Source organism: Oreochromis aureus, linkage group 1 (assembly GCF_013358895.1).
Source record: "Oreochromis aureus strain Israel breed Guangdong linkage group 1, ZZ_aureus, whole genome shotgun sequence".
Lineage (NCBI taxonomy): Eukaryota > Metazoa > Chordata > Actinopteri > Cichliformes > Cichlidae > Oreochromis > Oreochromis aureus.
In genome coordinates, this window is record NC_052942.1 from 8,385,746 (window position 1) to 8,402,718 (window position 16,973).

At 42.9% G+C, this 16,973-nt stretch overlaps 1 protein-coding gene across 3 annotated transcripts in view; it reads left to right on the forward strand.

Annotated features, from left to right (window-relative positions):
- mpped2a (metallophosphoesterase domain containing 2a) overlaps positions 1-16,973 on the forward strand; it is a 76,696-nt gene that overhangs the window by 57,511 nt on the left and 2,212 nt on the right. For all 3 annotated transcript variants that reach the window (XM_031740971.2, XM_031740970.2, XM_039602881.1), the window contains 2 exons: positions 14,129-14,244; positions 15,778-15,891. In XM_031740971.2, the coding sequence (XP_031596831.1) occupies positions 14,129-14,244; positions 15,778-15,891 (230 nt within the window). The remainder of the gene's footprint in view (positions 1-14,128; positions 14,245-15,777; positions 15,892-16,973) is intronic.

A 16,973-nucleotide genomic window follows, 5' to 3' on the forward strand; every position in this document is an offset into this window, starting at 1 on the left:
ATATATCGGTAACAATAAACAAAGACACTTTATTAGGTATATCTGTTCACTTGCTCACTATTGGAAATACCTAATCAGCAACTCAGTGCCATTAGGCACATGACCTGTTTGAAGTTAAGTGATTTTGAACATGGTTTGGTTGTTATTGCCAGTATTTCAGAGACTTATCACTAGGGTAAGAAAGAAGCAGATCTCTGGGTGGAAAGGTCAAGTTTGATTTCAGAGAAGAATGGCCAGAGTGCTTCGAACTGATAGGAAGGCAATAAAAACTCATAAAACCATGTGTTGCAACTAAACTTTGCAGAAGGGCATCTCTTAATGCACAACATATCAGTCCTTGAAGTAGATGGACTACAGCAACAGAAGACCACATCGGATGTAATTCTCATGAGCTAAGAACAGGAAACTGAGGCTACAGTTCACAAGAGCTTACCAAAACTGGACAAAAGAAGATGCTAGGTCTTCTGCAACATTCAGATGGTAGGGTCAGAATTTGGCATAAACAACCTGAAAGCTTGGCTCTGCTCCCCCTTTGTATCAACAGAAAAGGCCGGTAGTAGTGGTGTAATGGTGTGGAGAGTGGTTTTCTCTCACACTTTGGGCCCCTTTGTTTAAGCATTCACTGTACTTCACAGTCACCGGGTCTCAATTCAACAGAGCACCCTTGGGATGTGGTGAAATGAGAGATTTACATCATGGATATGCAGCCAACAAATCTGCAGCAATTGGTGATCATGGATTAAAGTCTGTAAGGAATGTTTCCTGCACCTTGTTAAATTTATGCTACAAAGTAATAAAGCAGGTCTAAAGGCAGCAAGGGGGTCCAGCTGGTTTCAAGGTATACCTTATAAAGTGGGTAGTGAGTACGCGTAGTGTTACATAATAATTTATGATACCACAAATGCATCTCCTGTCTCTTGTGCCGCTCTACTGCCAAAACCTGAATCAAATTCTTTTGGAAACACTGCAGCTAACTGTTCTTGTACTATAGGGAAAGCAATTTCCTAATACATCTGTAGTGATGCTATGTTGTATGTACAGGTCGAGTAGCAGTCGCCATTAACTTCTGAGCTTAGAAGTTAGAGAAGATGGTTGGAGAAGGGGGTCAAAAAGAGAAAGAAAAAATCCACTTGTAAGTGGGACTTGGTGTCAGTCACCAGAATCTGACATTACCCTGACCGTGAAGTTTTTCTAAAGGCAGAGGCCATTCAGAAAAGTGTTCTTGAATGCAGGGCATGAAAACTACCATTGCAAAGTGTCTTCTGCTGACTAGTAAAAGAATGCACAGGGACCTGGGGCAGATAATACTTGACCTGATGTTTTGAAAAGTGATTTATTTTGAACACAGTGTGTCTTTTTCATAAAGAAACAAGGATTTGAAGTCCAAATTCTTCTTAAGTTATAACTTTTCCATGTCAAACAACTCAATTTATTTTTCTTTATTCTTTGACTCTGTTTAAATTCTCTTCATGTCTGATGTGCAGCAGACCTTCAGCTTTGGGCCTGAATTGGTACGACAACTGGCAGAGGCCAAAACGCACAATGGCTGTCTTTAATAATTTCCTTTCATGTCTTATCTGCTGTCAGTATTGTATGTCAGAAATGAAAGTTCAACTGTTCAAAACAGCTTTTTCAGTTCTTTTTTTTCAATTAACTTGTAGACCCGGAGCTGTCGTCTTTGTGCCGAGGAAGAAAAGCAGTAAGACGGAAGAGCTTTGTAATTGTCTGAAAGACACACCTGTGCGACTGCATGCGTTCAGTACATTTTCAGATCACCTTGTCCCGTTTTGAAATGCGTAGAAAAAACGCTGCAGCCATGGTCCTTGGAGCAGAGCTGGGTAATGAAACCTTGCTTGTCAGTTATTGTCACAGAAGAAAACTCATAAATTCCCAGAGATATTATCCTCTCCCCTTACTACTTTCCCTCCCGCCGCCCCTCCCCCCCTTCGTACATTGTTCTCCAGGATCAAGTTCGGGGAGGCCGGGGATGGAGGAGGGTAATGGACCCTTGTCCCTGTGTCTCAGGGAAGGTTGAATGGGTCTTGGCCCCTGCCCCCAGCTCCCATACAGCCTCTGAATAGGACCCAGATCCCCTCTCTTTATTAGTCTGGGCTCCAGTTTCTCAGACCTGCCTTCCTTCCTGGCGGATCCATATTTCAAAGTGTTTGGACTCCATGTTCCATGTAGTCGTGTCTATGTTCCCATAACACCTCACTGCTCACTCCAACCCCACCTGAGCTGTCCACAAGCAGCTCTTATACCTTTTCTCATCTTGCTACTACAGCTGCTTCACACAAAGCCTTGTAATAAGCATTTCACAGGCACCAAAACAGATTTAAGTTGAGATCTGTTGCAAATGGGACTTTACTGCATTGTAAAGTTACATTAAACTTCAGTGGGACCGATGAAGGCAAATGATGGTCTAGAAAACAAAGTCACTACAACTAACAAACATGTTTGCATTCATGCCTCAGAAGGGTAATGCTAAGTAGAAACTGGTCCTGTGAACTTGACTTGAAAGGAAATTGGTAAGATTAATAAAATCTGAAAATAAATGTAGAATATGTTAAAACTGAAGCAAAAATGATTATTAAGTTATTTTACAACAGTTTGACAATCAGTTAATAAGCATTTTTAAAGAGAAATTAAAAATAGTTTTTGCCATTTTTCATTTTCAGAATCAGAATCGTGTTTATTGGCCAAGTATATGTGCAGACAAATACAAGGAATTTGGTTCCGGTAGATGGTGGCTCTCAAGCACAGCAATGTAAATCTCTCTCTCACACACACACACACACACACACACACACACACACACACACACACACACACACACACACACACACACACGTGTCTATATATACATTGCACATGCATACACATACATACACAAAGCTGTGTAAACCAACTATAAATAACTAATCTAAACTTATATACATAAAAATACAGAAATGAAATGAGGTGGAATGAATACTACAGAATGTACATAAGGTGCAGTTGCAGTCTGGAAGTGGGAGCAGTGTGACAGGTCAACTGTTTAGAAGGGAGATGGCGAGGGGAAAGAAACTGTTCCTGTGTCGGGTGGTCCTGGTCTGCAGGCTTCTGTACCGTCTGCCAGAGGGCAGCAGATCAAAAAGTCTGTGTCCAGGGTGTGAGGGGTCTGTGATGATTTTCCCTGCCCGTTTCCTGGTTCTTGAGAGGTATAGATCCTGGATGGAGGGCAGGGGGGCGCCGGTGATCCTTTCTGCTGCCCGTACAGTCCGCTGCAGTCTGCTCCTGTCCTGTTTAGTGGCTGCACCATACCAGACTGTGATGGAGGAGCACAGGACAGACTCAATGACTGCAGTGTAGAACTGGATCAGCAGCTCCTGTGGAAGACTGTACTTCCCCAGTTGTCTCAGGAAGTACATCCTCTGCTGGGTCTTTTTGAGGATGGAGTTGATGTTGGTCTCCCACTTCAGGTCCTGGGAGATGGTGGTACCCAGGAACTTGAAGATCTTCACAGTCGACACAGGGCTGTCTGATATGATAAGGGGGGGCAGAGTTGAGGGATGTCTCCTGAAGTCCACTGTCATCTCTACAGTTTTATTTTATTTTGATTATTTCAATTCAGTTCAATTTTATTTATATAGCGTCAAATCACAACAACAGTCGCCTCAGGGCACTTTATATTGTACAGTAGATTCTACAATAAGAGATACAGAGAAAAAGCCAACAATCATATGACCCCCTATGAGCAAGCACTTTGGCGACAGTGGGAAGGAAAAACTCCCTTTTAGCAGGAAGAAACCTCCGGCAGAACCAGGCTCAGGGAGGGGCGGCCATCTGCTGCGACCAGCTGGGGTGAGAGAAGGAAGGCAGGATAAGACATGATGTGGAAGAGAGACAGAGATTAATAGCAGGTACGAGTCAATGCAGAGAGGTCTATTAGCACATAGTGAGTGAGAAAGGTGACTGGAAAGGAAAAACTCAATGCATCATGGGAGTCCCCCGACAGCCTATGCCTATTGCAGCATAACTAAGGGAGGATTCAGGGTCACCTGATCCAGCCCTAACTATATGCTTTAGCAAAAAGGAAAGTTTTAAGCCTAATCTTAAAAGTAGAGATAGTGTCTGTCTCCTGAATCCAAGCTGGAAGCTGGTTCCACAGAAGAGGGGCCTGAAAACTGAAGGCTCTGCCTCCCATTCTACTTTTAAATACTCTAGGAACAATAAGTAAGCCTGCAGAGCGAGAGCGAAGTGCTCTAATAGGGTTATAAGGTCACAAGCGTTACAAGGTCATTAAGATGGGGCCTGATTATTTAAGACCTTGTATGTGAGGAGCAGGATTTTGAATTCAATTCTGGATTTAACAGGGAGTCAATGAAGGGAAGCCAATACAGGAGAAATATGCTCTCTCTTTCTAATCCCTGTCAGTACTCTTGCTGCAGCATTTTGGATTAATTGAAGGCTTTTCGGGGAGTTTTTAGGACTTCCTGATAATTATCAGTCTGAAAATCAAGTAAACTATGGTGGACATTTTCTCAGTTTTTGAGATAAAACAAAAAAAAAATAGAGAGAGAGATGTCTGTTTCAGCCCTAATATTACATTGGGGCAGAATTATCACCCAGTGCCACACCAGTTAATACTGACACTGAGGTCAATCTATGATTAGAGTGGGACAAAAAAATGATAGGTTAATTTACCATAATGCCGTGTAATGCATTATTGATACACTTCTCCTACAGTATATTGATTATGCAGAATTGGTGTTTTGGGAACCAGATTGTTGTTTCAGGGGGGTTTTTTGTACATCTGTGAGAATTACACTTTTTACATTGTAATCAAAATACAGAAGTCAGAAGTGTCTGAGGCGTTTATACCAGCAAAAAAAAGGCAAATTATGTTTTGATTTTGTTTTTCTATTTTTGTTGAATAGTTGTAAGTCATCATTTTTCTGTGGGTTGGATGTAAATCGTTTTCTGCACTCTTGGTTCCATTATATTAACTTAATGAGTAGTTCCTACATAAAAGCCATAGCTTTCCACATTCTACATTCAGTTCTTGGCAAAACAGACAACACACACAGATGCATTGCATGTATTTTCATAGACGGTCACTTTCAGGTTCAGTTAGTGGAGTCTGTGATGTCTGTGCTAATCCATTGTACCTACGGCTGCTGTGAGTTTGTGCTGCAGAGCTAGGCGGGGGGGTGTTGGGTGTTTATTGAGGAAGTCTCTTAGATGTAATAATGGCAGGGGATACACTCTGACCCTCTCTACTCTTATTTGATTTCCTGTTACATCGTTGGGCACTGGCCCTTTGCCGTTTCTTTTCCTCTGTTTCTCGTGCTGGGAGCTGCCGGGTCGTCGGGAGCAGCTGTGTTTGCTTTGAGGTGTCTGCAGTGCTTGTTTTACATTAGCAGCCCGCAGGTCAAACTGCAGCTGGCTGCATCTCGGTGTGGAGACGAACCCCTGGGAGACAGTGAGTGTGTGTGTGTGTGTCTCCGTGTGCGTGTATAAAACAGCCAGTCCCCATGGTTGTAGCCTTTCCTAAGTGAGCTAAGTCTGGTGGCTAACCCTTAGCGCCTCTGTGTTTGGCACCATGACTGCAGCGAGATTAATCCATTCCACACTCCATCAGTCACTAGGCACAGGTTATTAGTGCTGGAGCAGGGCTCATACACACACACACTCTCCCACTCTCTCTCTCACACACACACACAACAACATGGCCCCTTCACCCTTGTGACTTCGCCTTCTACCTTGTCCCCAAAGTTTGCAAAGGTGGCCTTGGTGTTGAGAGGCCATTTGTCAAAACCCAGCCAGAGTCTCCACTTGGCTCCTTTTAATAAGGCTACCTGGGCTCTGGGATTGTGCACACGCGCACACACACACGCACACACAGGGAATGAACTCTGCTTTGCACATACTCATACGGCTTTCAGTGTCAGGTGGTGCGTCCCGCGGGGCTTATAAAAGTCCCATTAACATGGCCCTCCTCATTGGTTCTGACAGGTTGATCAATTAGACCCCTCCCCCTGCTGACCCCAGGGCTGCTCTGACTCAGAGGTCAGACACGATGGATCGCTGGACCTGCACACACACTCTTAACTCTCCCTCCTTGTTTCTGCTGTTATCTCTGAGCTGGTCACAGACACCTTGTTGGTCCCTGTTTTGTGTTCAGCACCCAGCTGATATCCCAGGGTGCAGCTGTGCTCCTGCTTTTAGCCAGAGTATCATACTTTACCTGCGACATGTTTCGATCTTATCTCTGCTCTCAACATGACCAAAACACGCACACGTGTATGCACAATTTTTTCATCCTTCTGGAACATTCCTTAGGGGTCTAGTTGAGTGTCAAACCATTATTAAGCATGGAAAAGAAGCAGGAATCCTCTAAATGAAACACACTCTTGGTTACTGGGTAACATGGGTGCGGTCACACACTGACCTGATTTAAAAAAAAAAGAAGACAATACTGTTCCATGCATTGAGAGTTTGCAGCATTTTCACCTTTGGTTTTGGCAGTGTGGCTCAGAAAGAGTGTGATAACAGGCAATAACCTAACCTGAGCCCCTTAAACTTGATTTTGTTTGCAGCTGCATTGCATGCTGGTGAGTTTCCTACTTCTCTGCTTTCACAAATGATTGTCTGTTTCTGCTTGTGAGACTGTCTTTCTGTGATTGCTGAATGCAAATGCCAACTAAAAAGAAGCATGTCCTTTGCTTCTGACATCAAAGGTCTTTTTATGTCACTGTTTGTGTGCTTTTTAAAACAAATGTTAGTGGGTGCTCATGTATTTGAGGTGGCAGCCATTGATCGGTCTAACTAGCAATAAATACTGGCCAGATTTCCTTATAATTAGGTAAGGAAACTTAGAATCAGGTTGGAAGTTTTGCGGTCTCAAAGTGGCCAGTTTTTAATGTTGTTTATGGCGGCTAGCTGCCCTTCTCGATGATAAATCCATTGGTGTGTTGGCTCGTCTTGTACACAGGAAATACAGGGAGTGCAGAATTATTAGGCAAATTGTATTTTTGAGGAATAATTTTATTATTGAACAACAACCATGTTCTCAATGAACCCAAAAAACTCATTAATATCAAAGCTGAATGTTTGTGGAAGTAGTTTTCAGTTTGTTTTTAGTTTTAGCTATTTTAGGGGGATATCTGTGTGTGCAGGTGACTATTACTGTGCATAATTATTAGGCAACGTAACAAAAAACAAATATATACCCATTTCAATTATTTATTTTTACCAGTGAAACCAATATAACATCTCCACATTCACAAATATACATTTCTGACATTCAAAAACAAAACAAAAACAAATCAGCGACCAATATAGCCACCTTTCTTTGCAAGGACACTCAAAAGCCTGCCATCCATGGATTCTGTCAGTGTTTTGATCTGTTCACCATCAACATTGCGTGCAGCAGCAACCACAGCCTCCCAGACACTGTTCAGAGAGGTGTACTGTTTCCCCTCCTTGTAAATCTCATTTGATGATGGACCACAGGTTCTCAATGGGGTTCAGATCAGGTGAACAAGGAGGCCATGTCATTAGTTTTTCTTCTTTTATACCCTTTCTTGCCAGCCACGCTGTGGAGTACTTGGACGCGTGTGATGGAGCATTGTCCTGCATGAAAATCATGTTTTTCTTGAAGGATGCAGACTTCTTCCTGTACCACTGCTTGAAGAAGGTGTCTTCCAGAAACTGGCAGTAGGACTGGGAGTTGAGCTTGACTCCATCCTCAACCCGAAAAGGCCCCACAAGCTCATCTTTGATGATACCAGCCCAAACCAGTACTCCACCTCCACCTTGCTGGCGTCTGAGTCGGACTGGAGCTCTCTGCCCTTTACCAATCCAGCCACGGGCCCATCCATCTGGCCCATCAAGACTCACTCTCATTTCATCAGTCCATAAAACCTTAGAAAAATCAGTCTTGAGATATTTCTTGGCCCAGTCTTGACGTTTCAGCTTGTGTCTTGTTCAGTGGTGGTCGTCTTTCAGCCTTTCTTACCTTGGCCATGTCTCTGAGTATTGCACACCTTGTGCTTTTGGGCACCCAGTGATGTTGCAGCTCTGAAATATGGCCAAACTGGTGGCAAGTGGCATCTTGGCAGCTGCACGCTTGACTTTTCTCAGTTCATGGGCAGTTATTTTGCGCCTTGGTTTTTCCACACGCTTCTTGCGACCCTGTTGACTATTTAGAATGAAACGCTTGATTGTTCGATGATCACGCTTCAGAAGCTTTGCAATTTTAAGACTGCTGCATCCCTCTGCAAGATATCTCACTATTTTTGACTTTTCTGAGCCTGTCAAGTCCTTCTTTTGACCCATTTTGCCAAAGGAAAGGAGGTTGCCTAATAATTATGCACACCTGATATAGGGTGTTGATGTCATTAGACCACACCCTTCTCATTACAGAGATGCACATCACCTAATATGCTTAATTGGTAGTAGGCTTTCGAGCCTATACAGCTTGGAGTAAGACAACATGCATGAAGAGGATGATGTGGACAAAATACTCATTTGCCTAATAATTCTGCACTCCCTGTATATAAAAGTGATGGGTGCTTATCATCATTTGTTGTCCTTAGATTACAAATGAACAGTTGGTATGAACTTAAAACAGGTGCACCGAAGCCTTTTAGGCCCTGCTACAGTGTGTGAGGAGCCAGTCTTTGTTCGGTTTTTGAGCTTGAAGAATAAATGAGGTGTAGTGATACAGTAGCACAGTGTCAGTGTTTGCCTAATGTTTCAAGCTCCGTCATGTTTGTTAGGTCTGTAGCGCCGACTCAGATGTATGTCGAATGAGATATGACAAGAAGTGGCTGTGAGTCTGCACTGTGTTTGGTAAACAGTCTCTTTGCACAGGGTAAATGCAGGTGTGTGTGAGAGAGAGAGATTTAGGAACATAATGAAAGAGTTTGACCTTAGTTTAGACTGGGTGGGAGGGGCCAATTACTAAAAAGCAGCACAATTTACAGTCATCTTACTGCGTTATTCTTTGTGATCTATATTGTGAAGGCTAAAAAATATGTTAGACTGCACTAAACAAAGAGCTCATCCATACCAAAGAAGCTGGTGTCGAGCAACAGTGTCAGTGACAGTCAACATGCTGCTATAAGTGTTATATGATTAAAAACCTGAGTAGATGTCTTTTGTTAAAACAGAAGGTGCACATTCAAATATGGACTAGCAGTGATTGGTTCTTTAGGTAAAGTTATTTGTCTGATATCAAAACCGAACGATTGAGACTTCTTTTGGCTCCTGTTACTGTGACTTGTTCTCTCCTTCAATCGAGTCTTTTTTTTAAAAAAATTTATCTTTTTTTGCTGTGTGTACGTTTTTTGTCGTGTAAGTAGATTAGAAACCAGGTTATGTGTAAACACGGCACAGAAATCAACAAGAGGGTGTCGTGTTTCTCTAATCTCCTCCCCTGAGTGCATGAGGTTTCTTGTTTACAGGACGCTAACAAATAAGCTTACCGCACTAACCTGATTACTTATCTGTTAATTAATACTTTTTTTAATGGTGATAATCACTGAAAGTCTGATATCAGTTGTACTGTCACAAAATCACAATTTATTTCAAACTATTAGCATAAACACCAAAATCATGTTGGCTCATCATGATGTTATGTAATGTGGACCTTTACCATTAAACAGCTGATCCAGTGAGATGTGGAGGGAAAGAAAATGCTTTAAATTATCCATTTAGGAAGGGAGGAGTCAGAATAAAAGATGTAATGAGAAGAATCAAGCATTCAAGCATTCTGTTTGTGTGTATGTCTGTGGTGATGGGGGGGTGGGGGTCCTGTAGCTTATCACAGGACCCAGAAAGAACAGCTCGGGGGAGTACAGGGGGTTAAGAGTGGTGTCACGCCCAGAGAGACGTCGTGTTGCCGTCCTAATGATGTCCACCGGCCTAATTGAATATTGGCGTTCTGCACACAAGGGCTAAATGGCTTCTGTCTGCTTTACCTCTTACTGCCAGCTAAGGCTGCATATTTTTAACCCATTGGCACTGTTTGACTCCCTCAGGGGTTGGGGGTGGGGTGGGGGTGGGGGGGTCGTTTAATGTTCCTGTTGCTATGGTTACCAATTTCTTGTGCATTTAATGCAGCGTTTCTTTTTGTTTTGTGTGTTGGTGTTTGAAGCCGGTGGTGTTCGAGTTAAAGACGGTTTACTTTTCCTGATGACTGCGTGACGTTTGATTATCCTCCCGCTGAACTTAAACACTCGTTTTTCTCAAGTTTGCACAAAAGCAACCAGACAACATCTGACAGGTGAACTTTTTCATTCGCTCTCGACATTATCTGCACAACTCCTCCTCCTCTTTCTCTCCCATCTTTGCGGTGTTTGCGCATCCTTCCTCCCTTTCTTCTCCTTTTCTCTTACTTCTGCTTCTATTTCTGTGGCCGTGTTTTACTTCCCACTGCGCTTGCCTCCAGACGCTTTTCCTTTGTTGCCACGGCGACGCTCTCCAGATGGCAAGTGTCAAGGCAAGACTGGGCTCAGAATGTACACACATACACATGCATTGGCCTGCATATATGCAGTCAGAGAGGAGACTGGTAGCAGTACATTTTGTTTGCTCACATCCTACTCGGAAGCTTCTTGGATGCGCACTCTGCCCACTACACACACACTGAGCAGTACAGTATAATAAAACCTGTGTCACAGCCACGCAGGAAACAGTCTCTCCTTTATGCGACTGGGATGTCATTAATCTTGGCAGAGGTTAACAAATGCACTTGCATAGAAGGTATATTTCATAGGCAGACAGCCGACAATGGGGGCATTGTGGTGTTGAGCTGTAGCAGCCAGTACTGCATTCAGTCAGGGTCTTTCAGTTTGGCTCTGGATCCACAGCTCATGTCAGGGGTTATGTTTCATCTCTCAGATGAATGTGTTTATGTGAGAGAAAACATGTGAAACACAGAGCAAAATCAAGGCTCCAGATGTTTATTTATTTCTGCTGCAAGAAACCACGATTTATTTTACTGGAGGTGGGAGGGGGGGGGACCAATGTGTCTGGCTATTTTTCAAAGTTTGGCCTTGTTGCTATTAGTCAAAACCTGAGGCAGACAAATGCCCTGCTGGTGCGTTCTATGTGCAGCGAGCCGACCAGGCCAGCTCTGCTCTGATTCACCAGCTTTCTAAGTTTGTCCACACCGCAGCGGCAGCACTCTTTCCATCGGAGAAGTTGTGAGTCTTCCCAGTAATCCATTAGACTTCCATTAGCTCCGATTTGTGTGATTAGTTCTAATTAATCAGTTCAGTCTGTGGCCTTCACTCCCCTGCGCGCTCCTCACATTTCATTTTTAACCTCATTTCTCAGCTCTCCACTGAGCGAGAGAACGAGGCAACGATTGAGCGAGCAAATCAAAGAGCAAGCTTCTGCCGCTGCCACTGGCTTTTTTTTTTTTTTTTTTTTTTTTTTTTTTCTGTCCAAGCACACAAGAACACTCGATACTCCAAACAGGTTGAGCTGGAGCTTAGACTGCATTATAATGCTTGTTTCTCTCACCACAGTGAATTAATGGGATTTTTTTAAAAAAATTTTAAGGCTCTTATTTTCAGCAGTGTACGTCTGTTGCTCAGTTGTGTTTTAGAATGAACAGGGGGGATTGTGATCTTATGTTTTACACATCTCAAGTCTGTGCTAGCTCTGTTTAGCCCCTCTTGGCCCTCCTCTGGAACAGTAGGTATTGATCTGCGCTGGAGCGTCCATCTTTCACTGTAACAAAGCCTATTGATGTTTGTGGAGCCCTGATTTCCCCTCGGTCAAATGCCATACCCAGCACCACTGCTAAGTGACAGGAAGCTGGTCTAAACTCTGCAGTCTGTCCCAAAGTAACCTGGGAATAGTGTCATCTTTTCATCAGTGACTCTGCTGCACTGAGCTAAAACCCTCAAATTAAAATCAAAAGATTGTTTTTTTTCTTTCTGGGTTTCTAGCAGTAGGTCAGCTTATATACTGAGGTATTATGTGATGATAATCTATCTTCCTTTCCTGTGTTGTCAGCCTTCTTCGGCTATTACCACTATTGTGATAAATGAAGGCTCAATTTATCAACCAGCCTCTCCTCGATTTCTGTTTCTCCCTTTGGTTTCCACGACTCTGCTTCTATATCTAACCCCTGTGCAGTTCACTTTATTTCTTCATCTGTTTCTACCCTCTCCATCCATCTATCCAATCCATCCATCTATTCCTCATTCCCACTCAGCCAGATCGAGGCTCTTTGTGTCTGCTGGGGAAGGCTGAGATGCTGCCTGTCACCCCAGAGATGCAGACTCCCATCCAGGCTGCTGGAGGTGGCCCGGCTGCTGTCAATCAATCTGTAGAAAGGAAGCAGAGGGAGTGGGGGTTGACATGTGATGTGGATCCCTGCTGTTTAGAAATTCACTTTTTTTTTCTTCCTCCTACCAGGCCTGCACAGTCAGTCATTTATTTTGGCTTCTAATATGAACAAATCAAGATTGTGACCCTTTGAATTTAAAGCTTCTCCAGTCCTCCAAACTAAGCACTCCCATGTTCAAGGGTAAACAGTCGCCCCAATTAGTAGTTAGTTGTGAGTATGTTGTGTATTTGACTGAAGGTAACCTGGACTTGTACAGTAATATATTGTGGTTTGGTTATCTTGTTCATTGTGGTGTAGCAATGTCAGTATTACTAAAAAAATGTGTTGTGATTATTTATTTATTTTTTTGATGAAGACAGATGAATATGATTTTGTTCAATGTAAAATGATTCTGCGGCCATAAAAATAGTTACAGTTATTAAGGATGAGAGGAAATTGCTGCCTTCTTGCAATATGTCACACTACTTACAGATATTTTAAAAAACGTTTTCAAAAAACATCAATCTGTTCAGGCATTGCAAACTGATTCCACTAACAGACTCTGACTCTACTAGTTTTGCACAGCAACTTTAAAATTTTCCATTCAGCCATTGTCAGTCCAAAATCCCCCGACTGACTGATTGATGCAGTTTGAATTCCGAAGTAAGCAGAGTATAAAATAAGCTAAATGAAATGACAAAAATCATCCCAAAAAACCAACAGGCTGTGGACTAATGGCCAGAAAGACAACATATTCATCCAGTCATCCAAGTGTAGGGACTAATCCGTGATTCCTTGTGGTGGCGTAAAGGAGGAAAAAGTCACATGAACAAAAATGCAAACGTACATTAGACTTGTTTTAAGTTGTTTGCTGCCAAATCTGTAACTTTGTGAGCTCTCAGTATGCCAACAAAAAAAGACCCACTTATAGAAAGAGCTCGATACCACTTCTGCTGCACGAGGCACGCAGCACATGATTAACCAGTTGGTGGTTGCTGGGGAAAAATGAGTATTACTTAAACTTTTTGAAGTTGGGGGCTGGCTGTTGCTGGCAGTCATAGTGAAATTGATTGCTAAAGCCCCAGTCACTCGAGCCTAAAGCTCGTCCAGAGATCCTGATAATCACCAGTTGCTTGGGAGAAATGTGGATTCCCCGACAGGCTGGCGACGGGTTGAGGGAAGGTAAGTATCTCGCTATCGCCTTCAAAGCAAAACTGGTGTCTCCCTGCTGAAACCACCACATTTCAAAAGTGGAAACTTTTACTTTGACGGCAAATGGTCTCACTCTTTGGACTCTTCAGTTTTTGCCTAGCGACCGGTGGTTGCTAGGGGCACAACCAGTCTATAGGCCTATGTGACTGAGGCCTTAATGGGACACATTGAACTGTAGTTATGTGTTGCACAACTTCCTGGAGTTGTCTTATAAGAAAAGCCCTGTCCTGTTCTGTAGTCTGGAAACATTTTACGCTTAAGTTTGCATTATCGTTGTATCAGCCTTTTTGCCAGTTGTTATTGCTACTATATTACCTTTTTCAGTAATCCTTGGTTTGGTTTTTAACTGGTTAAAATGTAGCATTTACATAATATTCTAGTCAGTGGAATAAACCGGGACACAAGATGAGATGTGCTTTTATTAAACAGCCATTTATCTGCTACACTGACTTGATAATGTTGCACAGAGGTGCATACATTTTGTGGTATTTATTGCTTTCTGATATCATCTTTGCTTTGCGTAATCATGATGCAGTTGCTCTCCCGAGTGATGTTAATATGACCTCTTCCCCTCTGCCTCCGCAGGACTCCCTGGTTTAACGGCTGGGGGTTCAACCTGCCTCGAGGACAGTCTCTGCTGGATAAATGGAACCTCATCCCTGAGGGCATCGACATCCTGATGACCCACGGACCTCCACTCGGTGAGTCCAATTAACCAATCACAGCCCCTGCATTGCAGTTCCTAATGAAGTTGGGGCTCTTTCTTCAAAATCTATGTGAAGTCACTGGTGGGTTGACAGTAGGCCGTGTTTGAGCAGATCTCCGCATGTCTTACTTTATAATCAATGTTGTTTCCATCTAAATCCAACAGTAACTAAAGTGAACACTCCGACATGCTTCATAATTCAATGTTTGTGTTTGACTTCATGAAAAACAAAGTCAGTATATTTTGTTTTATTTTTTTTTCCCTCACTACTGGCTGTATTAGTTTTCCCTCTGGTTGTTTGGTTCCTGTTTTTGTTTTTTGTTGGTTTTTGCTGTGTGTGTGTGTGTGTGTGTGTGTGTGTGTGTGTGTGTGTGTGTGTGTGTGTGTGTGTGTGTGTGTGTGTGTGTGTGTGTGTGTGTGTGTGTGTGTGTGTGTGTGTGTGTGTGTGTGTGTGTGTGTGTGTGTTGTTTTTTGTGTTTTTCCTCCTTGTGCTTTCCATCTGGCTTTATTGAGTGATTTCCTTTCCTCTCGCCTACGGAGGGTTGCTGCTGCCGCTGTTGTTGCGGCAGCCACTGTGGCTGTTTGATTGCATGGAAACTCGATTTCGCAGCAGTGTGACAGATGCTGCGAACAACTGGAGAGAGACCGTAGGATAAGAAATCAGCACTGGAGGAAGGGGGCAGCTTAAGATGAAAATTTAGGATGATTCTCCAAAGATGGAAGATCCAAAACAATGAGATGGGAAAATAGGGGTGTTGCACAAGTGTGGAGAAAAAATATGGATTCATCAGATACATTTTAAAGCTGTGAAATTCAGATATGAACCCAGTAAATGAACATTTGTTTTATTTCTGCTATTACATAATTCTTCTGAAATAACAATTCTCTATTGTGGTCAAACTGTGCCAAAAGTGGGCCTCAAATGGTAGTTTGAGTTAATAAAAGCTGTGCGTGAATTGGTAGTGATTCACCGAAATTTAAATATCTGCTGAAAAAGTTTGGGGGACAAAAGGTCCCCTCCCAATTTGACCTGTAGTAGTCCTAATGCTCTGAACTGCTGACTCAAGTAATTCAAACTGTAAGGGAAAGTTGATTTGACCTTGTGCATGGAGACTATCTCAGCACTCGTGATAAATGGCTGCTAACGTCAGCATGAATCTGCTCAACATAAAAACCCATTTTATGTTCAGAACATGATAGATGAAGATATACGTAGATTCACAGATATTTTTACTGTACAGCTTAGTGTTGGCCATATGGAGTCGTCCAGGTAATAGTACAGAGTGATGTGTGTGCGCACATGTATGTTGGTGGTGATTTGTTTTTTGTTTGTTTCCACATTTACATTCACGCTTGAGACATTTTGTTTTCAGCTGTTCTTGTTGGGGTTTCACGTCATTAATGCTAACTTACATCTTTCTGCTGCTTATTTTAAAGTGATGTGTTACAGGTCACAGTTGTTTTGATCAAATGGAAGCAAAGACAGTAACACCAGGACTGTTTTGACAGCTGTGAAATCTTTCTGCAGGTTTCCGAGACTGGGTTCCTAAGGAGCTACAGCGGGTTGGCTGTGTAGAGCTGCTCAACACGGTCCAGAAAAGGGTGCGACCCAAGCTTCATGCCTTTGGAGGCATACACGAAGGTACTGGCAGTAAAACCCAAACTGTTAATTCTCTTTGACTCTGGGGACCTCAGAGGAGAATACGTTCTGATTGCATGATAGGGAGGTGGCATTTGGCAAGTGCAAGTGTAGAAAAGGGATCTTTTACACACACACGCACATGCACACAATCAATAAATTGTGCTCTGTTGATTTTAAAACACGTGTCAAGACAAAGCAAGACGAATCCAATGTTTTATCAGACATTTCTTACCTTTCTAGGGATGCACAGATTCAGGGCCCATGAATTTCAGGAAAAAAATATTAATTTGAACAATATTCATTTATTCGTTTATTTAATAACCACTATTTTTTTCTGTTGGTCTATTTTCTTGGTGGTGACATTGAGTGTGGTCCATTTTGGTGCCAGGGAACACATAATACAAACACATGTGCGTTAGTGCTTTTTGCAGACCATAGTCTACAAGGTGAAGCTTTTCAGGGTGAAGACCTGCAGCCAGTTGACTGTTGTGCTGTTGTTTTGTGGAGAACTGCACACACATGCAGCTGTGTTGGTTGAAAAGCCAAAGTCCTTTGTTGTGTGAAGACAAATACCTACACAAACAAGCACAAATGAGCTACTATGATTTCCACTTGACCAAGAAACAAACAGAACTAATCACATAACTTCCTTGGCATTGCGAATGATCAGTTAACTGAGAACAGAATAAGTAACGTTGATTGACTCATACCAACCCCACGGGCCCAGTGCTGTGACGTATTAAACAATCACTTACTGCAGTCTAGGTTTTGGTTGCAGGAGCAGTGGGTCACAGAACTTCATCTCCCAAACACTGATGCTTTTGTGGTGCTCTCCCACAGCATTAGTGAGCATGAGCTGCCTGTGGTCCAAGGAAGTAACACAGCAAAAAACCAGGCATAGCTGGAGGGATGTGCTTGAACAAGCCTGATCCACTGCCGGTCTCACTCGCAGCTTATAGGTCTTAAAGGATCTGCTGCTAACGTCTTGCTGTTTGATGCAACATGCAAAGAACCTGCAGCTTATTCTGACCGTGTGTGTGTGTGTGTGGGGGTGTGTGTGTGTGTGTGGTCTAAAGTGTTTC